This window comes from Crocodylus siamensis, chromosome 11 (assembly GCF_052110815.1).
Source record: "Crocodylus siamensis isolate JL-2025a chromosome 11, ASM5211081v1, whole genome shotgun sequence".
In the NCBI taxonomy this organism is placed as follows: domain Eukaryota; kingdom Metazoa; phylum Chordata; order Crocodylia; family Crocodylidae; genus Crocodylus; species Crocodylus siamensis.
Window position 1 is genome coordinate 51,063,723 of NC_143405.1, and position 25,866 is coordinate 51,089,588.

The 25,866-nt window shown below is 38.9% G+C and overlaps 1 protein-coding gene across 2 annotated transcripts; it reads left to right on the forward strand.

Annotated features, from left to right (window-relative positions):
- The first annotated feature begins 1,250 nt into the window (after positions 1-1,250).
- CCDC174 (coiled-coil domain containing 174) lies at positions 1,251-24,666 on the forward strand. Of its 2 annotated transcripts, none has more exons than XM_090022504.1 (11): positions 1,251-1,405; positions 5,299-5,403; positions 6,203-6,303; positions 7,252-7,310; positions 9,364-9,544; positions 11,327-11,422; positions 12,978-13,114; positions 13,527-13,621; positions 14,506-14,653; positions 16,327-16,476; positions 18,908-24,666. In XM_090022504.1, the coding sequence occupies exons 1-11, from the start codon at positions 1,364-1,366 to the stop codon at positions 19,189-19,191; spliced, it is 1,398 nt and encodes a 465-aa protein (XP_089878630.1). In that variant the 5' UTR covers positions 1,251-1,363; the 3' UTR covers positions 19,192-24,666. The 2 variants fall into 2 exon arrangements, with proteins under 2 accessions (XP_089878630.1, XP_089878629.1); XM_090022503.1 differs by having other exon boundaries at positions 16,324-16,476; positions 18,908-24,664.
- The last annotated feature ends 1,200 nt before the right edge of the window (positions 24,667-25,866 follow it).

A 25,866-nucleotide genomic window follows, 5' to 3' on the forward strand; every position in this document is an offset into this window, starting at 1 on the left:
CTTTAGAAATACAGAGCAGCCCTTAAATTCCAGCAGGCAGGTGCTGGGTCAGACACTGCCACCAGGACCAACCAGAGCAGGCTGGACCTCTTTATAAGTTATACACAAACACACAAGACAAACCTATAGACGGCCCAATGGCTATTTGAATTCATATTCCCTAGAAGTCAGGTCTCACTCAAAAGAATGAGTGAGACCCCCCCAATTCTCCAGCCTGCTTTACATGAGACAGTCCAAGCGTCTCATTTCTTGCTATCACTGCCACATTGAATGTGTCCAGGTACAGGTGATGTGGTCTTGGGGCAGGCATCTACAAACATCCTGCTTTAGGCACAACACCCCCTCCATGGAGCTCTGCACCCTAAGAGCCCTGCACCCCCACAGCACCCTGTTATCGTGGCAGCCTTGGGGGATTCATGCAGAAGTGGAGAGCTCCCCATAGGGCAGCCAGGCAACTGGACCAACTGGAAAATGGCAAGAATATGGAAGAGGCCCCACATCCCAAGTCTACTGCCTGGCAGGTCTTTGATCCACTACAAGAGACTATGGGAGCTAGAAGACGGCAAAGGATCTCTCGTCCCCTCTCGCAGGCATCTGTAACTGGGCAAGATAAAACCAAAGAAACACAGGGGGCAACTGGAAAAGTAATTAAAACAATTTAAAGCAATGAAAAATAATGAATAAGTAAAATCATTAACAGCAATCAACAATGAGAAACGATCAAAAAGAACCAATGCAATTAAATGATGCGAATCTGTGAATGACCCAAACCAGTTAAAATGATCAAGAATTATAAATAAGTAAAATGAGTCTCAATTCGACACAGTTAGAATGATCAACATCATCAATCGTTCACATCATTAAAATAATTCGCAATCAGAAATCATGGGGAATAATTCAGTCTTAGAAACAATTCAAAGCGAGCAAAGTACAAGAAAATTAACTTATTCCTAGTTGCCAGCTATTTTAAAGGTTAAAGCAATAAATATAATGAACAATTAAATTATTTAAATGAATTCAGCGTCTAAAATAAATAATGATTAAATAATCTAGAGATAATGAAGCAATCCTAAGGGAAAGCAGCGCAGGACTTGAAGCAGAGGAGTCCCGCTCCTCCCCTCCCCCCGCGCTGACCTCACCAACATGACACAGAGCGAGCTCCGCCCTTACCCCCCCCTCTGACCTCACCAACATGGCGCAGGGCGAGCCTCGCCTCGCTTTACGGCGTCACAAAAAGACCCCTCCCCGGCGGCGGCCTCCGCCGCTTGCAAAGTGCCGCGCTTTACAGCAACGCCGCAAAATGCCAGCAAGATGGCGGTGAGTGGTGGTTCCTGGTGACTGTTGAGGAGCCGGTTCCCGCGCCATGGACCGCAGGAAGAAGCCGCTGGATGTGACAGCTGCCTCGGTGAGCCACGGGGCCGGCGGGTTACGTCCCTCCCCCACCCTCTTTGTCCTGTAAAAGCAGGACAAAGATGCCCTCCTGGTGCAGGCCCAAGGGGTGTTTCAAGACCACACAGCTCTTGAATTACGTGTTTTGGTCACCCGTGGGATGGGAAAGACTGTGTTTACTTAAATACAAGACTAGGTTTCCTCCTCCAGTCAGCAGCCCCTTCTCTTACATCGGCAGATGAGGAACTCTCATTGCCCATCATTAAACTGCTGCCAAAAAGTCGGTCGTGCTCCATCACGGAGGCCAGCTGTGAAGTGGATCCTGTGCAGCCAGCGTTGAGCGTGACCATAAAACACAGCCCACATCGGGCAGACGTGCTGTTGAGACGTGTGCGCGTGTGTGTGCGCCAAAAAAGGCTTAGATACTAATGGGAACCTGTCAAAAAGATCTTTTTGTAAAAAAAATTTTAAGGAAAACTTTTCATGTGCCAAACCAAGTCAAATCCAAATTCGGGAATCATTTAAAAACCACATGTAGTCCTGCTAGCGGCAAACATCCTACACCCCTGCCTGGGGCTTCAGATGTTTCCAAATCATTTGACGGGCATCCTACATGTAGGCCCAAGCCCAAAGGCATGAGGTTCGGATGCCCCTACAGCCACAGGGGCAAGTTAGGGAGCAGTCTCCCAGCTCCACGAAGTTGGCATAAAGCCAAGATCTTCCCACTGGAAATGACAGTGGGAGGGTAAATACGTTACTGCTGCCTGGGTACTAACCTATGCCAAAAAGTTTGTGTTTTTTTTTTAATTAAAATTTAGTTCTATATAATAGAGAGAGAGAGTTATATATATATACGTTCTCTATCATAAACTTTCTATCACACATCCTAAAACTGCATTAAGAAACCCACACTTCTGGTTATAATAAATGTGCCTGCACCTCTGCGCACCCACCCTCACCTACCCACATTGCAGTCCCTTAGTCCAAAACCCAATTTAGGGTTTACGATTTTCAGTTCATTCACTGTCACTTATGCTGCTGCTGACTCTGTCGTAGTCCTTCTCGCTGTCTCCAGGTCCAGTTGCATCTCTGTCCGCTTCCCCTTATAACCCATGCCAGAACAGTGGATAAGTTAGTATAGCCCATCTGAGTAAAGTATGTGGTAGTGCCTATTAAGTGAAGTCCCCTGCAATGCCAGCTCTTTTTCAAGTCATGCTGAGCCACTACACTGTAGACATTTTGACTTCTTCACTCCCACAGCTGAGCTGCTCCTTTCTGTCCCATTTCCAGTGAGTCTTGTTTCTTCACCAGCCTCCAGTGCCTGGCTGACATTGCCAAACAGGGCCCCAAACAGTTCACCCAGAATCCCTCTGTCACTCCCTCTCTCAGCCAGTTGCATATGATTAGTGTTGCCCTGCTCCCCATGACGTTGCTCAGCCTCTCAGTACCCATGACATAACCATCCAGTTCCAGTCATGAGTGGGGGAATAAATAGCACATAGATTCTTTGTGACAGGTTTCTGGAGTATGTATACACATACTGAGGAGTGCTGAGTTATGGGGTCACCATGGCATGAAATCCTGTTGACTCTGCTGTGGCCCAGCCCAAAGAACAGATGAGCCTTTTGGCATTGGATTAATATCATGCATAATTATAACAAATTTATAACATTTTCTCTATGTAAAGTCTGATTGTTGGGTAGTCATCTTATATTCAAGTAAATATGGTAATATCAACAGGACTTTTATAATCAGGGTCATCTTATAGTCAAGGAAATATGGTAATACCTATGGGAGTTTTATGTTCGTGTTTGCAAGAAAAGCACTCTATAAACAACAAAAAAGGAGTTAACGTTTTTTATAAAGACTAACTTCAGTTAAGACTATTTCTTGAAAGGTGTTATCATCCAGTTAAGAATTTGTAGGGTTAAAAACATGATTTGCTGTGGTCTTTTTGAGTTCTTTGCAGCAGAAGAATTACTCTAGTATTTTTCCATAGTCAAAAATGACTGAAAATTAAGAGCAGGTGCTGTTTATGGGGTGCCTCAAATCTGATAAGGGGTGATTTGAATCTAAACAAGTTGAGTAGGAGCAACAAGTTGCCCTTTTCTCCCTATCAGATGCTCACAAAATTACACAGTGTTTTCACTAGTTTAAAAATAGAGAGTGCATCTTGGTGCGTTTTCTCCAAAGATTTCAGCGTATTGCCTGTAAGGTGAAATGCTGCTGTGCTGTGACACAGTATATACCTTACCCCACAAAAACCATGCACTGATCACTTCCCCTGTGCATGCATGTCAGTGCTGAATTTGCTTGTGTTTCTGAACTGTAATTAAGGTTTTGTGTTAGACTGTGAGAGGGAGACCTGAAGAGATTCCCTGACCTGCAGGAGGCAGCAGGAAATTCTGTGTGAAGAAGCAGTTTCTTATTGAAAATATTCTCTGTGGATGTAAGGGCATGGCTGTATGATGACCTGTAACTTGACATTCCGTTGCTTTTAATCAGTTGAAGTCAGACAATGCTATCAAAAACTGGTTTTGGTTATGAAATATTCCTACAGGGCAGTGGGTGTACTTGGTAGCCGTGTTGGTCTGAGATGAAAAGACATACAAGAAACTAGAACTCTTGATTCCAAAATGACACCTTTTATTAGACCAACTGGAAAATGGCAAAAAAATTGTCCTTTTGGAACCAAGAGTTCTAGTTTTTTGTACGTCTGCAGGGCAGTGGCACTTTTAAAAATCCCAAATATGGAAGTAGTAAATAACTTAATTGAGAGGCCACCCAGATTGTCCAAAATAGATAAACAGCAAAAATGTCACCTTACTTCAGGTTAAGTAATGTACTTCTAGCTTACGTATCTTGTATTGCTCTCACTAACAGCTTTATTAATAAAAATCAACAGAGCATTGTTTTTCCATCTTCACTCCCCCTCTCAGCATAGTGTAACAATTGCATTGTAACAATGAGCAATAGGAATAAATAAAATTGTATACAAAGCCTTTGATGGTGAATTTATGGGACAGCACTTTAAACAGTTCAGGAAAACCTAGGTTGGTTAGTGTTGTTTTGTATCTTGATAAGGATTATGCTTTGAACAGTGGGTCAGGGAATCAACTAAATGACCTCCTGAACTCCCTTCCAGCCTCCCCCCCCGCCCCTTTTTCCTCTCTGAAATTATGTGAGGTAGTTAAATGCTAAAATTTGCGATGCATTTCAATATCAAACATTTTCCACTTACCTGGTTAAGGTACATGTTACCAGTGTGTTTTCTGCAGGACTGGCAGGAAAGAAAACATGATCAAGAACACTCCTAAAGGGTACTTAAAGATCATGCACCCTTTTAATGAAGTTTCTGAATAGCACATGGGATGGCGAATAGTGCCAGTGGGAGTTTTACGTTAACATTTACAAGAAAAACAATCTAAAAATAGTGTGCAAAGAGTTAGATTTTTAATAAAGACTAACCTCAATCAATTAAGACTCTTCTTTGAAAAGGAATTGTCATCACATTTTCATACAGGTTGGTCTTTAAATTTAACCAAGCAGGTATTTTATTACTATATATTCTCTGTTTTTGTTGGTCTTCGGAGGCTGCTAATAGCTTTGTATGAAATGATCCCTATTCTGTCCCTGCACATTTCCCATCATGGAGTGAAGGATCAGTAATAACAAATGTCTATAAATAACTTTTTAAACCACCTATCGTGCATTGAGTTTTATGTCATTATTTTGGTTTACGGAGCACTAGATATTGCTGTAAATTTTTAAATGTTAAATTCCTGCTCCACATTTCCATGGCTGAAACGCAGTTGATTTTGTTACAGCTCCACAGTCTTGCTTTTTCACTAGGAATTTCCTTTTATTTTCCTTTGGTAACTCTTGTTGTTTTTATTTCTACCGGGGTAGTTGGTAGATTTGAAGGCTGAACTCTTCCGAAAGCAAGAAGAATTCAGGAAAGAAAAACTATTAAAAGATGCTGGAGTTCCTGTAAAACCCAAAACATCAAATAAGGTAGAAAAAAGTCATGACTAATGTCTTATCTTTATTGTTATTCTTTTTACTTAACAAAATGGAAAAAACAAGGCATTAGTTAATCAAAAGAACATGTCAATGTATTTCAGTATTTCAGTTCAATTGTAAACTCTTGATGGTGGCCTTCATTGAATTTCTAATGCTCTTTCTGTTTGAGGTTCTCGTACAGAGTCTAAAACTGTCCTCTCATTCCTTGTACGTCATATTTTAATACACATTCTTCAGAAGGTCAAGTGATACAACCCTGAAAAAATAGTCCCATAAAAATGGTGTGTTGTGTTACTTATTGATGCCATTATTAATTGTATCTGGAAAAATCAATGAGATATTTTTGTTGACCATATTTGCTTGGAAACATTTTTTTTTTTATATTCACTGACACCTTTATATCAGTATTTATCTTATGTTTCACAAAGCCATGTTTAGTCTTTGGAAGTTTCCTGAAAATTTTCACAACTAAAAGCCATAAAAACAGTTTTTGGATTGGATGAAATTTATTTTAAAGCAGTTATAAATAAATACCGTAGGATCTCCATGGACATTACTATTCAGTCTCCAAATGTTTAAATAAAATAAAAACAATGTGATTCTCTTTACTGGGTTTCCTCTCCTGAGTTGTTCAGACATACCTGCTGCATTCAGCAGCACAGGAGATGGATCATTAAATTTAAAATGGTTAGACTAATAGTTATCTGCAGCTTTTTTCTCTTTCCATATTGATTTTTCTTCAATAACCACACACAGTTGAAATCTAATTTTAAAAACGCATATCCCACAGAAACCAAGCATCTGGAACAAGCCGAACACAGGGGTTTCAGGACGAGCTGAGAAAGATGTTGAGCAGAAGATTGAGGAGCAGCAAACATTAGATAAAGCAAGGTGACTTTTAGGCATTATAAGAGATGCAATAGATGCAAAACATATAAAATGTTTAACAGTTGCAGGAAGAGGATATTGTAAATAGTAGTGTGTAGATAAAAGGAGAAGGAAGTAATTTGTTTTTATAGGGATGCAATTAGTTCATTGCTCATTTAATGTCTTACTTCGGGTTACTTTAGAAAATATGTATATTTAAATATATCAAAATGTGATGAGGTCTTGATTTTTTTCTTCTGTGTCAGGAGAGGCATAGGCACAAAACAACATCAGAATCCTTTACATCAAAGACCAATCATCAGCCTAACTTAGCTCTACAGTGTACCACAGAGTGAAAATATAATTGATAATCTCTCATTTTTTTGGCAATGATTCTTATATATTAGAAGTTCTGTCCCTTAGAAACATTCAGAGAAAGGCTTCTAGTACCCTAATCAGAACCTGCTTAGGTTTCTGAGGGTAGTCATATCCAGTGTCCATTCCAAATTGTGTTTTCTGGAAAGCATCTCTTTTTGTGGTGGGTATTCAGTATATCATTGCTAGAAAAGAATTGTTTTGTTCAAGATATTCCTGTCTCTGATAACTGCATCAATGTTTCTATGAACGTTTCATGATACTGACTCTATAATCAGATATCTATACATGCCAAGAAATTGCAGTTAAATTTAAAGGAAAATTTGTCTTTTGTTTACCTGCCAAGAATAGATTTCAGGGTTCTGCATTTTCTTTCAGCTATAGTTAGTAGTCTCTCTGGCACTTAATGCAGTACAAGGGTGGTAGGGGCACAGCAGGAAAAACTCGGAGCGTTTGGTTAAAAGGGCTTCAAAGACAAGCATCAAATGTATTTCAGCATTTCCTTATTCCATTGCAGTCTAAGTGATGATAAACTATTCTTTTTGGGGTGTATTTGAAATCTGTCATACTGAAATGTTAACAACATTTTCTTTTCAGGCAGAAACTGGAAGAGAAAGCAAAACTGTATGAGAAGATGACTAAAGGAGACTTTCCAGGTGAACAAAACAAGTGTGAAACCAGCTTTTGGGGTTTGGAGTTTTTTTAGGTTTTGGGTTTTTTTGTTTGTGTTTTTTTTAAATCTTGCTTTTTATTTTGTTAGGCTACAGAATTGGCCTTAACCACCTGGTAGTTGACAGCTGTTCAGCTATGAAATACATTACTTCTGTTAATCAATAAACATTTGCTTTTGAGCTAAATGAGCCTTTTTAGAGGTACAGTATAAACTGATTAACACAGGTTATATTGCAAAGAAAGAAAAATAGTTTATTACATTCTGAAGAGTATTCTACTCTAATGGAGAACTGTGGGTTCATGCTTTGTCATTGCGAGAGAGGTGTATTCTGGATTCGTAATAGAAAACCCAAGAACAGTAAACTATGTGGATAGTTTCTAATTGTGGAGGAAGAGACTTATATGAATGCTCTTCATGTAGCCAATTCTATAGGACAGTTTTTTAATACCCACTTTGGAAACTACACAAATGATTAAAGGAGCCTGCTGCAGGTTTATTTAGCTGTTTCATATAGACCATGCATTTGTTAAAGAATTTTTTCTCCCTTGAAATTAATTATCTTAATATCAGTTTTTCTAAACTGAACTTTTTCTTTCATTCTGATGGTTTTATTTTATATGTTGTAAATGAACATTGAAACTATTGATTAGCACAATAGATGCTCATAGAGAAACAGTTTTTGCGAAAAGAGTGTCTGGGTATTTCATAGTTTCATAGTTAGTAGGGTCGGAAGGGACCTGAGCAGATCATCAAGTCCGACCCCCTGCCATGGCAGGAAAGAGTACTGGGGTCAAACAACCCCAGCAAGGTGTTCATCCAGCCTCCTCTTAAAGGCCCCCAGGGTAGGAGCCAGCACCACTTCTCTTGGAAGTTGGTTCCAGATCCTAATTGCCCTGACAGTGAAGTAGCGCCTCCTAATGTCTAGTCTGAATCCCCCTCTGCCAGCTTGTGACCGTTATTCCTGGTCACTCCTGGTAGTGCTTGGGGGAACAGTGACTCCCCCAATGCCTGCTGGTCCCCTCTGAGTAGTTTGTAACAGGCCACTCGATCCCCCCTCAGCCTTCTCTTGTGAAGGCTGAACAGGTTCAGGTCCCGTAGCCTCTCTTCGTAGGGCCTGCCCTGCTGCTCCCTGATCATGCGAGTGACCTCCTCTGGACCCTCTTCACGTTGTACACATCCCTCCTGAAGTGTGGCGCCCAGAACTGAACGCCATACTCCAGCTGTGGCCTGACCAGTGCCGCATAGAGGAGGAGGATCACCTCCTTGGATCTGCTTGAGATGCATCTGTGGATGCATGACAAGGTGCGGTTGGCCTTCCTGACTGCATCCCCACACTGCCGGCCCATGTTCATCTTGGCATCAGTGACAACTCCAAGATCCTTTTCTGCCTCTGTACTGACAAGAAGGGAGTTCCCCAGCCTGTAGGTATGGTGCTGGCTCTTCCTCCCCAGGTGCATCACCTTGCACTTGTCAGTGTTGAATCCCATCCTTTTCTCATCCGCCCACCCCTGTAACCTGTCTAGGTCCGATTATAGCCTATTCCTTCCTTCTAGCGTGCCCACATCCCCCCACATCTTAGTGTCATCAGCAAATTTGAACAGGGAGCTTTTTACCCCCTCGTCCAAGTCACTGATGAAGATGTTGAACAGTGCGGGCCCAAGGACCGAGCCCTGGGGAACCCCACTGCCCACATCCCTCCAGGTCAAAAATAACCCATCCACCACCACTCTCTGTGTGCAGCCCTCCAGCCACTTGGCGACCCATTTGACTGTGTAAATTTATCTGTGAATTTTTCTGTATGGTACAAAGAAGATTTATTACTTTAAACAAAGTTGCTTTCAGAAATGCAGCTCATCAGTAAGGAGTCAGGTTATAGTTCTGAGTTTGCTTGGCACTAGATGAGATTAAAGTATTATCCGATAGCATAGTCAAGGGCATTTGCAGCGGGAGAGCTGATTGTGGCTATTTCATATTGATTTCTTGTTCAGTTCTGTTCTTTTGATGCCTGCTATCTAAGAATTGATTTTCTGCCCTAGATGAAGAAACTGAGAATTTGTACCTTGTGGATTTCACTCAGAAGATCATAGACAATCAGAGAGAGGTACAGGATCTATGTAGGAGTGAAGCTTCTAGAAAGACATCAGAAAAGGAGGAAGATGAAGAAGAAACACTACCTGAAATGGAAATACCACCTCCACAGGACCCCAGTGAAGAATGGTTGGTAATATACAATGAGCAGAACCATTGAAACAAGTCTGTTTTTTATTTCTAAGCAATCTCTTGGGGAGGTAGTCTGTTTTACAGTCGTTTTGGCTGATAGAACATATTTATGAATGGTGACATCCTTTCACTACAAGAAGCATTCTTTTACATTGATTTTTCTATGTTGTAGGAAGGACACCATATGGGATATCTTATTTCCGTATAGTTTAATCTGTTGGGTTTTGAATATCTGTAAACTTGCAGTGCAGTTTTACTTAACTGCTGTTTTAATTTCCTTTCTTTTATCAAAACTGAGCAAGATGATACTGTTTGCACTGAATTCCTCAAATCCATACGTTTTCTGTGGCATATAAAATAATGCAATTGTTACTGATTCTTAAGGAGTTCAGATGAAGTCTTCCATTACACAGATCAGATTATATCAGCTGGGCCTTTTCCTAAGTCAGAGTTAAATTTTAAAAGCCAGAGATGGAATGTTTATATATCAGTCCTATTTTGTAGGTCTGTTGCCAAAGCACCTATTTGAAAACCCAGTAGCTTTCTTGGATTCTTGTTTTATCTCTGTTCAGATCACTTGAATAGATGAAATGATAAAGTAGGTAACCCACCAGTTATTCCCTTTACATTCAGTTATCAATAAGAGAGAAGAATGTCACAGAATAGAATGCATGATTTATTTGCCTTCCAGTACATTCCTGTAGTGTCCCTAAAGCTCTCACTAGGATTGATTTGTTCATTGCAGCTAGAAGTAGGAATTTTTTGAGTTATGAGGTGTCTAGAAGGCTAAGTTGTAACAGAATCAACCGTTATCACTTAGTACTTAAGATCATTCTGATTTTAAACATAGCCTTTTTAGACTAAAAATGCAAGTCAGAAATGAAGCTATCAGGCTATTTTGTGCTCTGATCATATTTAATTTTCAGAAACATGAGCCAATGTATTCTACTTTCTGTATTCTTTTTCAACATTCGTCTGTACCACCTCAATAAAAGGAAGAGGGCAAATCTAATTACTGTCTTAATAATTAACTAACCCTGGTTTCCTGTGATTCTATGAAGGCACAAGTGTTTCAAAGTTAGCCTTAGGGATCATGTTGCATTCTGGATCAGCAGTACTTCGTCAACTGTGACTTGAATTTTCAAAACTTGGATGATTGGAACACTTTTTCCCCTAATGCTGCCAAGTTCTTTAGCATCAATAACTGCTTCTGTTTATCTGATTCTATAAATGGAGCATTCACTATGATAAAGAGCTTTGCATAAAGCCATCTCTGTCAGTGTTTCAAAGGAGCATTTTGCTATCATTTTACACAGCCTTTGTTCAACTGAGATAAAAATCACTTGAAATCCTTAGTAAATGAGCCTTAGACTGATAATTGAGATATACTGTAGCAATTTAAATTTGTCAGAAGCCAATGTTGCATCATTATTTTCTCCACGGGAAGCAAATACTGTGTTCATAATTTTATTTTGACTTGGAGCTATGTGATGTTTTAACTTTTTAAAGAGTTTTTAAACTATTTTGTGTCTGAGACAGGCGACAGGCTGAGCATGAGATGGAGTACAGTATATAAATACAATAGATCTGTCATGGCCACTCTTAAAAATGCATACTTTTATTCTGTTTCTATCGACTGTTATGCTGGAGGTAAACATAAGACACTGAGAGGGTGAATATTCTTGGGAAAGTACTAAACTTTTTATCTACTGGATAAGAGTTCTGTAAATCTCAGGATATAAAACTCTATTCATAAAATTCTTTTCCCTTTAATTTCAGGGTTGATTATGTGGATTCCTTTGGCCGATCTAGACGCTGTATGAAGAAGGATTTGCCAGATCTGCTTAAAATGGATAAAGAGCTTCAGGGGAAAAGGTGTGGCTTTAATGGAAATATTTTCTCCTACAGTATTTTACAAACTGCTTTTTCCCTGAGGAAAAAAAGGACTGTTACTTTATTACCTTCATGTAAATCCAAAATTCCTCTAAGTCACAGAAATCTCTGCATTTATATTGGTAGCAGTAGAATTTGATCCTGTTCATGTTTAAAACAGTGTGCATTATTTTTGGTTTATGATTAAACTGTTACAATCTTTTTATGCAGTTTTGGGGGAAAGGTAGCTCATTTTATCAAAACTTTCCATTTGAAACACGGGCAATAGTCCGAAGTTTGTTTTGTTTTGCTCCAGCAATTGATCCTTTAAGAGAGAGGCATGTGCATGCAGTGTTGTCTTGTTTTTAAATTGCAGCATTGGCTCCTGTATTTTACCGTAAAAACAAACGTCTAAAAAAATAAGTTACTGACCTGACAGATACTTGATTTATTTTTCAACTGTGGTCCTTTCTGTGATGAAATTTAATTTATTGAACTCTGAACAATCCCTCCAAATTTTTTCCAGCCCGAATGGTGTCATCACAAGGTTTTTTTAGGAAGCCAAATACAGGGTGACATTCCAAATGAATTTGTTAGCACTGCATTTGTTTGTTTTGGTCATTACATCTATTCTGATAAAACTGTAATGGCAGAGCTGAGAATTATATTGGAAAGTAATTTAGAGTCTCCATGATCAAAGCTTTATTTTAGTTGAAGTGTAAGTTCTTATTTCTCTCATTTGAGGATTCTTCAGCTTGATATTTATCATTTAAAAATAAAATGAGAAATATAAATGCTTTGTTTGCTGGTGATCTGCCAGCAAGCTTTGCTTTAGCTAGGTTATGGGACAAAGAACTGTTTCTTCTCTCCAAAGGAAAACCAAAAGGTAAGGTATTTTCTACCTCAGCTCTTGATCTCTTCTATGCAAGATATAAATTCACTGCCAGTACATTATTGTTTTCAGTTTATTTCATTCTCTGATGTTAAGTCTAAAATGTTGCTATTCAGTCTTGTATCAGCTTCACTACAGATGCCGAGAAAAGTGTGGCTTTTGGTGGATATTCTCTTGAGCTTCATCTTCGCCTTGCATTTTGAGTTAATAGTGACTTCACAAAACCGGTGGAAATGGTACCATCTTAAAGGATCTCTTTGTTTTAAAATATTGTGTCAGAGGGGAGTATAGTAGACCTTATTCTAAACTGCATTAATTCTTATAGTTCATTCATCATTGTAAAGTTTATCTATGTGCCTAGCTCTGCATGTTCTAGCTTCAAAACTGGAAGCAGAATAGCAGCTTCATATTAATGCCTGTAGTGCAGCACTAATATGGTTATATTGCTTCTGGTTCCAAAACTAACTGATATTTTTGTCCAGTGCTGTGTAGACTGTGGCATGAGCCAGAAGTTCCACAGTGCTATCAGCTCAGCACTACATTTATGCTGTGGAGACATACCTTCATTTTCTTCCAGTAGTGCCCTACATAGCCCATGCTTCTGGTATTCAGTACCACAGAACCCACATTTATATTCTGTAATCCATATTCTGCTTTCTTTATTAGACAAGATACTGATGAGAAGAGTCTGCTCTCTGAAGACATGAGAAGAGAAATTCAGCGGCAGCAGTGGGAAAAAGAGGAAGAGGAGGCCCTAAAGAAACCTATGGGACCCATACATTATGAAGATATTCGTGAAAATGGCATGTATTTCTTTTTATATGGTTTATCTTCATTGTATGATTGCTGGAAGAAGTGTGATTTACCTCGAAGCATAAAAAAGTATTCCCATAGATATAAATTCTCACTTCTGTTAAACAACGATTTTGTGCAATTCCCAGAGAGATATAATGGATTCTTCTATTAATTGGAGAAATAAATCGGAAAATCATTTAATCTCTTAGGGAAAGGTGGTAGGATGCTTCATCACATTTTTAAAACTAGACTGGACAAAAATGTTTGTTTATTAGGAATAGCTCTGAATCACAAGCAAGACAGAGAACACAATGGCCTAGCAGGCTTCTTCCTACTGATGTATACCATGGTGAATTGTGGGCTGTGGTGACTGTAACTCTGGTAAAATATAACCTTGTTGTAACTCCTCCTTCCTTTCAGAGGCCAGGCAGCTTGGTGTTGGTTATTTTTCCTTTTCTCGTGATAAGGAACTAAGAAACAAGCAAATGGAGACATTGGATATGCTAAGAGAACAGGTACGGGGTTAAAAATTGGTTTTGGCATAATTGTATTTTGATTCAGCTACAGGACTCCTAGGTACTACAGTCATACAAATAATAAATGACTTGTACTTGTGGAACCTTGTTTTGAGTACAACTTCGTAAATGTGTTTAGGCTCAGAATTGTTCACTCATGACTTGTGATAACTAAACAGCAAAATATTTGGGGACATATTTTCAAAGGAGGTAGGCTGAAGGTTGGCATTAAAAAATGCTCATTTACTGTAGCTGTTCTAGTGAATGTTTACATAGATTTCAAAATTGCCACTTGCGAGCAGTCATGATAAATATGCCCTCAGGGAAAGTTGGCTCTGAAAGTTGAGGAACTTGATCACATTTTGTATTAGTCTCTAAGCATAAAATATGTAAAGAAGCTCTTATTGCATCAAGTTTGGGAAGCAGTTGTAGGTAGAAGAGGTATAGGTAAATGCATTAAAGGAAATTTTACATCCTAAAGCAAAGAACTTAACTGGTTTGGGCTTTTTTCGTCCATGAGCTGGGGATAGATGTAGCCTCAGTGAAAAATCCTATTTTTAGCTTTCTGAATTTTTCAACTAAGATGTGAAATAAGTACTTTTACAGGGAAAATGTGATAGAGATAAGAGCTCCTTGAAAGCAGACACATTCAATTTGTTATAATTAACTAGTTCACTGAGCTACCTTCACCATTTGAAATTAGTGGTACAGGTCCTGTGTCTGGTAGGATTTGCAAGGCTGCATTCAAAGACTGGGATGGGTTTTTCCTTATTAGGATAATGTAGCCGATAATCTGTTTGCTTCGGGCACTGTTGAGGGAAATGCGCAATTGATTGTAATCAAGCCTGAGAGTTAATTAATTAATATCTTCTGTTGTCATTAAGACTCAAGAACAAAGAACAAAACGTGAACATGTAAAAGAAAAACGAAAGGCAGTTCTGGAATCAAGACTGTCTAAACTTCGAGCAAGGAAGATGAAGAGATTGAAAGAGGAGGGAATAGAGGAAACTGAAATCAAACTGGAAGGTGGAGGTATGAACTTTTGCAAGTACTTTTGGTTTTTTTTTAAATGAGCTTTTGCTTATGGGGGGAAAATAGGTTGTTCAGGCTGAATTTTGCTGATTGTATTTATCAGCATTATATATTCTACATATATTAAACTATGGGACTGTGAAAAAACTAACAGTTCAAATAATTACACACAGATGTAAAAATGGACAGTCACCTTGCTGGGATCACCTGCCCCAGCTGTCTTTCCTGCCTGATGCAGGGGGCTGGACCTGATGATCTTCCAAGGTCCCTTCCAGCCTTACAATCTATGAATCATGTTAAAATAGGGGGGTTTTATGCATAGGATAGCAAGTTATGTGCTTTGTGTATTATAGTACCGGCAGCATTCATGTCTGCCGGCAAGAATTAAGCAGGTTGTTTAAAGTTAGAGTAGCAGGCATTTTAATAGTGGTTTTAAGATGGGATGGTGCAAAGAAGTACATCTCATTTGAGTTGTGAGAGAAGCCAGATTCTGTATACTCATACAAATAAGACAAGTGCAAGTAGTGGTAAGGGGCCAGATTTTGTTGTCCAATGACAATGTACAACTATCAGAGGCCAGAGTTTTGTCATCATGTCATAGCTATGACTCATTTCTTCAACAAGAACCCATTCTGCTACATGACTTTTTTTTGTATGAGGATGTACGAATGGATGCACTACAAAACTTTATGTGCACATGGGGTACTTCTTTATGCTGTCCCTCCACTAACAGTCCCCGAATGAGAGAACAAAATACTATTATGAAGAATTCACTTGAGGTCTCTGTATTTAAATTAACTGCTCTTGAGTTAGCCTAGCTACACTGAGAGCAGCCACAATGCAAAATAAGTCTCCGGCTATACAGAATAGTTGTTATCCATTAACAAGTTAAGCTGATGGAAGTTTTAATCTAAATCCTGGTATGGCCCCATTAACTGAAGTTAAAATCAGCATTGCACTTGTTTTGAGGGCTTTTGTATATGGACAGGATTCAAGGGAATATTCAAGTAACTGCAGCAAAGACAAGCCTTGAGGAAATGGAAATGTCAGAAGTCCATGTAAAAGAGGTCATGAACTTCTGAGTTCCAGTCCCTGTCCTGCTTTGGCACCATCTTTGGAATTGAGAGTTATTTCATACTGTCTTCTTTCTCCTTTGTAAAATTGAGTTAATACCCCTTCACAGTGCTGAACCAGTGATTAATTGAAGAGTGTTTTGAAAATAGCAGTAGTATATCTGTGTTAAGTCTTATTATTATGAAAAGAAATAAGAATACTACTGATTTTCTTCATGATTAGTAAGCTGGGGAAATATGCTACTGTTTTCATTTTACCTATTTTCCCATCTTCAGTATATAGCTCAACCAATTCCTGTGTCAGTTATTAGGCAACACATTTTCAGCCACCTTTCCATATCACTGAAACCTAATAAAGTGTCTCTTGATAGATTTGTTTCTTGATTAACTGGCTTATTCCTTATCACTTGTGAACTAGTGCGCAGTAATTAAAAAACGTCCATCTTCCCAGTCAGATGCATTTTGTTCTAATTAGAGAACTGCTGTAGACTTCATTAATGTAAACAGCTATTACGCTTGTATGCATCCTGTGATGTTTGTATCTAAACTCATGCCATGTCAGTAACAAACTTTTTCCCTCTTTCTCCTAAACAAAAGCAGATGAAGTAATTGGTCCAGTACCAGCTGAACCAGAAGCCACCATGGCTGCAAGAGTTGCTTCAGAAAGTAGGAAAGTGGAGGTTGTCATTCAGGAGAGAAAAGATACCAAGCCAGGTGTGCCATATGTTCGCGAGTGGGATAAAGGCAAAGGTAAGAAAACTAGCCTATGAACTTAAACATGGGATAGGAAGAAATGCTATTTAAGTTATAGAATGAGCCCAATTCTTAGTTATGCTTGGTGATAAGCAGCAATGGGGCTGAGACGTAAAGGAAACTATTTTCTGTTTCCACTTTCTTTCTGGTGCTCGTTACCATGATTAACCACCTTGGCTATGACCTGAGCAGGTGGTGTAATGTTCTGTAAGATTATCCTCTGCTTGCATTCATGGGAGGTCCATGAAATTGTAAATAATATGATTTTTTTTGGTCTATACTGATTTTACTGTATGAGGGGTCATGTGTAACATTAGTGTCTCACTTTGAAATGCATGAATAGATTCTGTATTGCATCAAATAATGTAAACAGACTATGGAGACAGATGGAGTCTGAGAACAGACAAAAGGCAATAAGGAAACATTGAGTGGGTGGAAAAGGTAGGCATTGTCAGGTAGGTCTCTGAAGAAGGGGATTCTCGATTTGAGGCAAATACAAACAAGAATCTATTGATCTATTTCATGCATAGTAAATAGTAAATTTGGATCTAAAGTGAGGGCTTTGTCTGAATTACATGCACAGCAGGGCCCTGAGATCCATCTGCTATTATAATATAGATAATTACAATACAAAAGTTGCTATATATAAGGCAGACCCAAAAAAGTTAAAAGCTTGGAGATCCAAAGTTCTGTGAAGGACAACAGAGTGCATCAGAACATTTGGGATCTGTTCAAGAACATCCTGAGAGAGATGGAATCAGTACTAGCTGTGATAGCTGATAAAAGCACATAGGATAGTAAAACCAAACCTGCGACAATACATGCATTGGGGATGCTGTACTTGATTAAGTTCATTCATCAGTAAATTGTAAAGATGCTAGGCATAGTACCAGACATGATTGATCCTTAGAAAGGTATGTAGAATGATACAATGCTAATTGGATACAATAGTCATAAAGGTTAATTATAAAGAACATTACTCACCAAGCAGCAATATGCAATCATGCATTCCTGATGTTAGCACTTAAAATGCATAAAAAGAATAGACTAGGAATGTACTTTGGATTTGTGTTTAACCTTGCACTAACTCTGTTGTCAGTCAATCTGATGATCCCCTAGCTGATAGCATGAATAAAGGCTATACCAAACATATATTCATTGAACAGTTGCCACTTACATATCTGAACTGTGTTGCAGTAGGACCTAACAGGTCTATATACATAATTTCTAGCCTTATATTAAAAATAAAACTTGAAATAGTTTACAGTCTATGATCTGTAACCACTTTAGCACCACACCTTAAACAATGTGATAGATGCAACTCCCTGCTTTAATGATGTACTTTTTTTTTTTTTATTAGTGCTTAATATTTTTATTGTGTTAGCATAACAGTAAACCATTTTTATTGGGGATCTATTTGCTGAATATGCACACAATATTTTTGTCCCAGGAATATGTAAAATCCATTAATTTCTCCATGGCAGTTGAAATGGGTTTTGCGAGAGAAATCATAGCTGTTTTAAAGAGACACTCAAAGCACTGAATTTTATGTTTTGTTTTATATGTTTTATAAATATGATAAAGTTGAGTTATTGGAACACAGCACTTCATAGCTATTTTTAATGAGAAATAATTGACATTGAAATTAAGTTGTCTACCACTTTTGCTGACATGAACAACTCATCCAAGACCACCATAGGGCATAGCACATTTTAATAATAGCTACTTTGACATGGTTGTCTTCTTTTAATACCTTCAAAATCTTAGGGTGTCTGTACATGAGCACAGAGGCTGCTCCGACACGCTGTAATTACTCGATTAATTGAGCCTTCTGGAACACAGCAATTACTGTGCTCTAGCAACCTCCTGCATCTCGTGTATCAGTGTCCTTATGCTTAAAAATGGCATCAGGCTTGCTTGAACTGAAACTTGTCAAACGAGCTTCAGTTCAAGTGCCCTGCCAGCATATTTAAGTATAGGAACACTTGTACACGAGATGCAGTGGCACTTTAGAGAGTGGCTCTTGCTGCCGCTCTAATTAAAGCGCTATCCTTTCCACCCCCGGAGCATATCTAAAAATGCCCTTAGTGCCTTGCACTGGGGCTAGCCCTATACTATTAGCAACTTTCTATAAACCAGTGACCAGATTATTTAAAAACTATGTCTTTTTAAAATTAAAATTGTGAATGTTGAAATTTTTTTTTTAATGCTTTTTAGAGTGATTTTGATTCCTTGAGTTTAGATGAAATTCACCCTATCATGATAAAGAAGTAGAAAGCTGTTTTGCTAGTCACTTTAAGCAACTCAGTTTTCCTTTGCTATTAAACTGTGAAAAGAGGGGATACCTTCCTAGGAAGGAAACATAAATCATCGTTGTACAGTAAAACTTGGATACAAATTATCATGTTTTTTTTCTGCATCGTAACAGATTTTACTTCCGGACTATGGTCAAGGAGACAGTCCGCTCTTAGAGATGAACGAGATCCAGAGTTTGCACCACCTTCTAATTACTTTTGGGGCCAAAAGCCTGCCAGCAACCAAAAAAGCCAGAGTTGGAACAGGCCTGAACCCTCTCATGAAAAATTGGAACCGGAATCAGCACCAAACCAGCAGTTTCCATCAACACAGACTTACTACAACAGCCCCCCAAATCAGCAGCCACTTTACCAAAGTCTAGATGACATGCTGTCTTATTACAAGCAAGTGACTTGAGATTATTTATAGCATAAGGAAGAATCTTAACTTAAATAATTGAAATATAATTGTGTTATAAGCATACATCTATCGTTCTTTCCAGACCTTGGGGAGACTGGTTTTCATAATAATGAAATCTCTCATATGAACCAAGGCTATTAGAACTGTCACAACACATAGCCACATATTTGCTCCCTCAGGGCTGTACTCCAACTGTATTAAAAACCCATGGTTTGGTGGCAGTATTTAATTGAAATAACAGTCACTCTTTATGTGTTTTTTACTATTTCTGTACATTTATGTCTTGGTTTTGAAATCATGAATAGAGATGATATTCTCTTCAGATAAATTTTAATTCTTTTGATGAGATTTTTTATTTTATTTCCTCAAAGGGCCATTGGTGGAAGAACTAATGTATAGTTTGAGTCTATTACAAACTGAAAATCAAATTCAGTGATGGTATGATCAAGTACTTTAAAAAAGTTAAAATGATCACCTCTATTTGTTAGCCAAAACTTCTGGGATTAAATTTAAAATTAATATTTTCTATAAGAACACGCATCTACCTATTTTCGTATTTGGACATCACTGGGTAAGTTAGTACTCGCTTCCCCATCCCTAAATAATTATGTGGAGTTGTTCACATTTGTCATAGTGCCTCCTGCTTTCAAAAGATCTGCTTACATCTTGTAATTGTATAAAACATTTCAAATTTTGAGTGGCACTGTGTAAATCAATAAATAATGCCTACATATTCACAGGAAGGTTGGGCCAAGTATGACATGATGGTGGCTTAGATGTGACAGTTTGCAAAGTACCATTTTTCTTGTTAGGTGCATTTGTGTCATTACTTCAACCCATTTACTAACAGGATGGCATTACTTTTATATGCTACCCTACTGTCATACTTGCAGAATGGAGGTACAGACTACAGTACTATGCTTCAAATAGCTAGATAGCAGGGGGTATGGATTTGTTATTTAGAAAATTTAAGCTCTGATTTTAAAAAAGCAGTTGGGATGAAATCTGACTATGACTCTTCCAGACTGATAATATTTATATGGGTACGTCAAAATGGCAAACTAAATTTGGTATGAAAGTAATAAGCTCTGTAGAAGCCACAAAAGTGTGCACAAAAAGTTGCTGATATTTTGTTCTTTTAAGATCATGCAGCATCCTAGAATTTTGGAGTGTTTTGAGAGGTTGGTAAATAGCAGAGAGGACTAAACTGACTTGTGCAAGGTCATTCAGCAGGTGTGGCAGTGTGTGGAAGACATCTTGTTCCCAGACTCAAATCTGTTTACTGTGTTAAATTTGTCTCTCAACCCCTAGAAGCAGTAACCCTGAGCACAGTCACTTAGAAGTCTAGGTTTTCTTTAAAAATTATTTGTGGAGTATGGAGCTCTGAAAAACCTTTAGTTTTATGTACCTGTTAAAAAAAGATTTGGATTTGTGAAAAAGTGCAAAAGCAGGAAAATCTATATTGTGCATAGTTTAGCTTTCCATCTTTTGAGTTATTTGGAATGTAAATGATTTTGTAGCAAAAACTTCTCCAACATGACAGATTGTTTGACCTCTTGCATCTGTCCTCAAACTTTTACAGAAAAGGTCATCTTAGAAAGTCATACCATTTTGTTTTGATGCTTGTTTTATTAAAAATCTCACATCAGTTAGACAGTTCACTTATAAAGCAAGAGAAAAATGCTCTGTCTGACTGTTCTTACTGATCTAAAAAACTCATTTAATATAGTCATTGTCAGCAACAACACAAAACTAGATGTTTCCTCTGCACAGTCTCTTATAAATGAATCCAGATTATTCCCACCAGATGGCAGTCTAATACTTGCATATTTTCCAGTAAGAGCCCAATATATGGGTACTTAATGTACAGTTGTGTTCCAAGTAGCACTGAAGTTACTTGTATGTTTCTCCAGAGCATTGGTGGGATATCTGACACCCTCTCTACTCCATTCACCCAAATGCAACATAAACCAATGGTTCAAGGTCTTTGGATCCACTCAGTACTAGTTGACAGGAGCACATTGGTGTGGCACAGGTTGACCAGTGGAGTCCTTCGGAGCTCAGTAGTTGGTCTGGTACTCTTTAACATCTTCATTAACAATCTGGAGTCGGGAGTCTGATGTGAAGTGGCAAAGTTTTCAGATGACACCAAATTATGGGGTGGGCAGTCACACTGCAGGATGGGCTGGGGATACAGGCCGACTTGGACATGCTCTCAAGATGAGCTGACCAAAACTGGATGGCCTTCAATGTAGAGAAATGTACGGTGCTGCACCTCAGTAGGAAGAACTCTCAACATACAGGCTTGGCAGTGCTACGCTCGCTAGGACCACCACCGAAAAAGAGTTGGGGGTCCTGATTGACTACCAGATGAATACAAGTCATCAAAGCGATGCTATAGCTGGCAAAGCAAACCAAACTCTGGCGTGCATCATGTCCAGAAAAACCACGGATGTCATCCTCCTGCTTTACTCGGCCTTGGTAAGACTGCAGCTGGAGTACTGCATCCAGTTTTGGGCCGCCCCACTTCAGGAGGGATGTGGAAAAGCTTGAGAGAGTCCAGAGAAGAGCCACTTGTATGATCCTAGGCCTGGAGGGCAGGGCATATAAGGAGAGGCTGAGGGATCTGGGATTCTTCAGTCTGGAAAAGAGAAGGCTCAGTGGGGACTTGGTAGGAGCCTACAATTATATAAGGGCCTGGGAGAACAGCTGTTCACCAGAGGGAGCTAGACATAAGAAAAATTCTTTATGGTGCATGTGCCCAGGGTCTGAAGCAGACTACCACCAGAGGTAAGCACCTACTCTGGACTCTTTCAAAAACATCTGGATATTTTTCTTGCTGGGATCACGTGAAATCTATGAATCTATATTTTATGACAGCAGCTGCATTCATTGAAGACACAAGTTGTTGAAACCCAGCTTTGAACCTTCAACAGCCAAGGGTAGGGACATTTCATTGGAGTGCCATCAGACTCAAGGGAAATCTCACAGCTTTTAGGTACTATGGCATGTCTGAGTTCTTATAGAAAATCACCAGCTGTACAATGGCATTCAATACAATGTTCCTAGAACAACCTAGATTCCAGTTATAAACAAATGGTTTCAATTTTGGGGGACACAAAACTAGTTCCTAGCCTGGCCATATTGTTGAAATACCTTTTGAAGTGCTGTCTGAAGCACGGGCCAGGGAATCCATTGAAATAATCAGTGTTTGATCGGAGAGTCTTTGCCAAGCAAGTTTCACTGTTGGGGGAAAAAAGCTGTTGTTGCTCTAGTTTGATAAGATCAGATTGGTTGATTCCTTTTGCTCTTGGAAGGAAATGTGAGAGATGAAAATCATTGTTGTCATCTGTTTATGATTTAAACCTTTGAAATATAGCTAATAAGCTTTTTTTGATATAGAAAAATAGTACCATCCTCATTTTTATGGGGAGAGAGGCAGAGGTGAAGTAACTTGGCCAAGCCTACATAAGGAATTGCTGTTAGCACAGGCAAGCTTAGAACACAGGAGTTTCTGGTTCCTAGACCCATATTAAGGCCACTAAACCACGTTGTTGTACCCTTCTGTAATGTTTGGGAACAGCTGAATTAGAGCATAAAATTAGAGTATGCAAACTTCATCTGTAAGATTTTAGATCCAAGCAGTTCTAAGACTCAAACACATATTTCTCTTTACCAAATGGTCATATTGTCGGGTTCTGACCTATTGTGACATGTATGTTGGTGTCAGAATGTAGAATTTGTAGCAAGTCACTTGCTCTCTGACAGCTTTTCCAACATAGTAGCAACACTTCTCCCTTGCTGATCTTTTGGTGTTTTTATTTTAATCAAGGGGAGGGTGCATGGAAAGATGTAGATGTTAAGCACCTTTAGTGATCAGGTAAGAAAGTCTAGTTTGATGTAACTACAAAAGAAGCTCCAACTGTTTAAGGATGCCCATTTTGAAGATATTTTTTGTCTTAAAAAATTAAGGCAGTGAAAATAAAATATATCGGGTCTTCATTAACTAACTACCATCTTCTGAGTTTTCCAGCCTAGGTCTTTTGTAACTAGGGAGTGGTTTTGAAACCAATGTTCTTTTTTTCTGATAGCTTATAGCAAATACTAACTCTTTTAGCTATGTGAGGAAAACCCCCACATTGGAAAATATTAAGTAATTTAAATAGTTGAGTTAAAAACAAAATTACAACCAACAAATATGTTTAGGGGCCCTGTTCCAATTTCCTTATCTGCATGTCTTAAATATGTTGATATTGAACTTGTGTACACAAGGTCATGAGTTTATTTTTCCTTCATCTGAAGCGTTACATGCCTGTAAACTCTTCGTAATCAGCTGTATCCATCTTATTCAATTAAGGTAAAACCCCCTTTCTTAATAAAGGATCTTAGAGTTAGATGCCAGAATCCTACTGAATTTCAATACATTTTAGGCACCTAACTACTCTAAACATCAGTTTGAGTAATCCTTTATAGAATATAATGTGACAATACATCTGGGGCCAATATAAAGATATAGTAGCTAGGAAGTGGCAAAATGTGTTGTGTTTTGAAATTGTAGTAGTTATTTAAGTACAGTAATGAGGGGATTATGTCATCGAGGCCAGGAGTGGCTAACCTGTGGCATGAGTGCCACAAATGGCATGGGCAGCCCCTCTTTGTGGCACTTGGCAGACCATGGAGGGGACAGACAATACGGTGGCAGTTAGGATAGGGATTAGAAAGCAGAGCAGCAAATCAGACAGGGCAAGAGGATGTGGGGCTAATTTGTAGTATGTCTGCCAAGAAGGTTAGCTCCCACTGATCTTAGCCAGCTGCCTTCCAGTACAGGAGTCTCCAAGGCTGGCTTCAGTCTTCGGTAACCAAGTGTAGTTCATTAGGGTCTGTTAATCACAAAATCTCACTCGTATTCCATCTGCAAGCATTGCCTTGTGGCTGTCCATCTAGGTAGATTAAACTTCATGCTAGTATTAATGCCATGTCCTAAATCAGCATGTAGTCATGTTAAATATGCAAGGAAAGCTTAGTTTAGCAAGGGAAATGTAAGTTAGATATAGGGAAGAGCTCTCACTAGGAAGGTGGTAAAGCATTGGAGCAGGCTACCCAGAGAGGTGGTACCCAGGGTTCCTTCCACTCAAATTTTCTATGATTCTGTATATCATAGCTGTTGGATTTCACCCTAGAAATAGTTCCACTTGAGTAGGTGAAACATTTCCTCAGGACAGTTGTTGTCATCTTGCTAAATAATGTACCCTTGAATGTTTAATCCTTTTCAGCCTAGGATCTCAGTGACTATTCAATGTTCAGTGATTTAAACATTACCAGATCATCTTGAGGTAAGAAAGTATTACTATTCCCACTTCACAGAAATCAAGGCACAAATTATTTTACTCTTGACTGCTCATCAAGTGTGTAGTAGAGCAAACAACCCCCACCCCACCCAGTTCTCCCATCTCCCTTAGTGCATGCAACGATGCTTCCCTTTAAAGACTCTGTAACTCGGGAAAAGTTGTTTAGAATAAAAGCAAAAATTTTATTTGACATGAAGTGAGTCCTCAGCCTCACTCCACTCCTGCTGAAGAGAAGACAAATTGCTCCAAACTTTGAGCTCAGTTTGAATTCCATGCTCAAATTATTTCCTCTGAGCAATTTTCCTTTGTACAGCATTCACGTCTATTTTGCCGGCCATTTCAGTCATTGACATTAAACTTCCCGCACCCTGCGAGCTTCTGATTGCTGGATAGTCTTGCAGAGATGTGATTTTAGTTTAATAGTGATATTGAGCTGTGGTTTTGAATCAGAATCCTCCATTTTGTTAAAAGGCTTTATGTAAAAGTGTATAATCAAACTTTGATTTTTTTTAATCCATTCTGCCTCATAACTGACATTAAGAACAACAGGATTCTTCAGCTCACCCATGCTATCCCAGACCTATATGTTAAGAGGGTGTCATTTAGGTTCCCTTGGCTTCTAACAGACTCACAATTGGATTCGTGTAGACTTTTCTTTTTTACTAATGTGTAAAAGAGTGAAAGGGAGTTTAAATTAGGATACATTACATACAGATGGACTTAAGAAGGGGTGGGGTAAGGTAATAAGTAGGGTAGATTATATGTTCTTCTGGTCTTTTAACTGCTTTTCTTTTTACAATAATTTCTGTTCCCTTTCATAAGCCACCTCAAGTTCACTCAATGTGTCTAAACTGAAAAAACAGTACATTCTTAGCTGGTGTTGCCTACTGCTGTTGAAAGCAGCAGTAAAAGGAAAGGAGTTTAAGCTCAGGCTGATGTCTTGAGTGGAAGCCTAGGGCTGAACTTGAGAGGCTCAACTGAATTAATTCATTCCTTCAAGGCACATCTGTTTTGTAAAAAAAGAAGCTACATTTGTGCTCCACGTGAACATCTCTTCTGGCTAGTGCAGGCAATGCTTGCAGTGATGATGTGGCAGCCTAGACTTCAGCACAGGACAGCAGGTCAAGGTGCAAACCCAGCATCCCAGCACCTTATGCAGCCCTTTCTGAAGTCTAAATTGCTATTGTTAGCAGAACTCACTAGCCTAAGCCAAGGGGTGGGTGGTCTGGCTGTCTGTGTACTGGTCACACCTTTATTTGTCACATAGACATATCTTTAACAGGCAGTTGCTTCAATTTAAAGGTGGTGTCTATGGTGGAGTATG

Excerpts from the sequence above, each read along its gene's own strand:
- CCDC174 (XM_090022503.1), top strand. The coding sequence starts at position 1,364 with ATGGACCGCAGGAAGAAGCCGCTGGATGTGACAGCTGCCTCG. Across the intron at positions 7,311-9,363 it reads GACTAAAGGAGACTTTCCAG|ATGAAGAAACTGAGAATTTG; the intron begins GTGAACAAAACA and ends TTTCTGCCCTAG. Across the intron at positions 13,115-13,526 it reads TGAAGATATTCGTGAAAATG|AGGCCAGGCAGCTTGGTGTT; the intron begins GCATGTATTTCT and ends CCTTCCTTTCAG.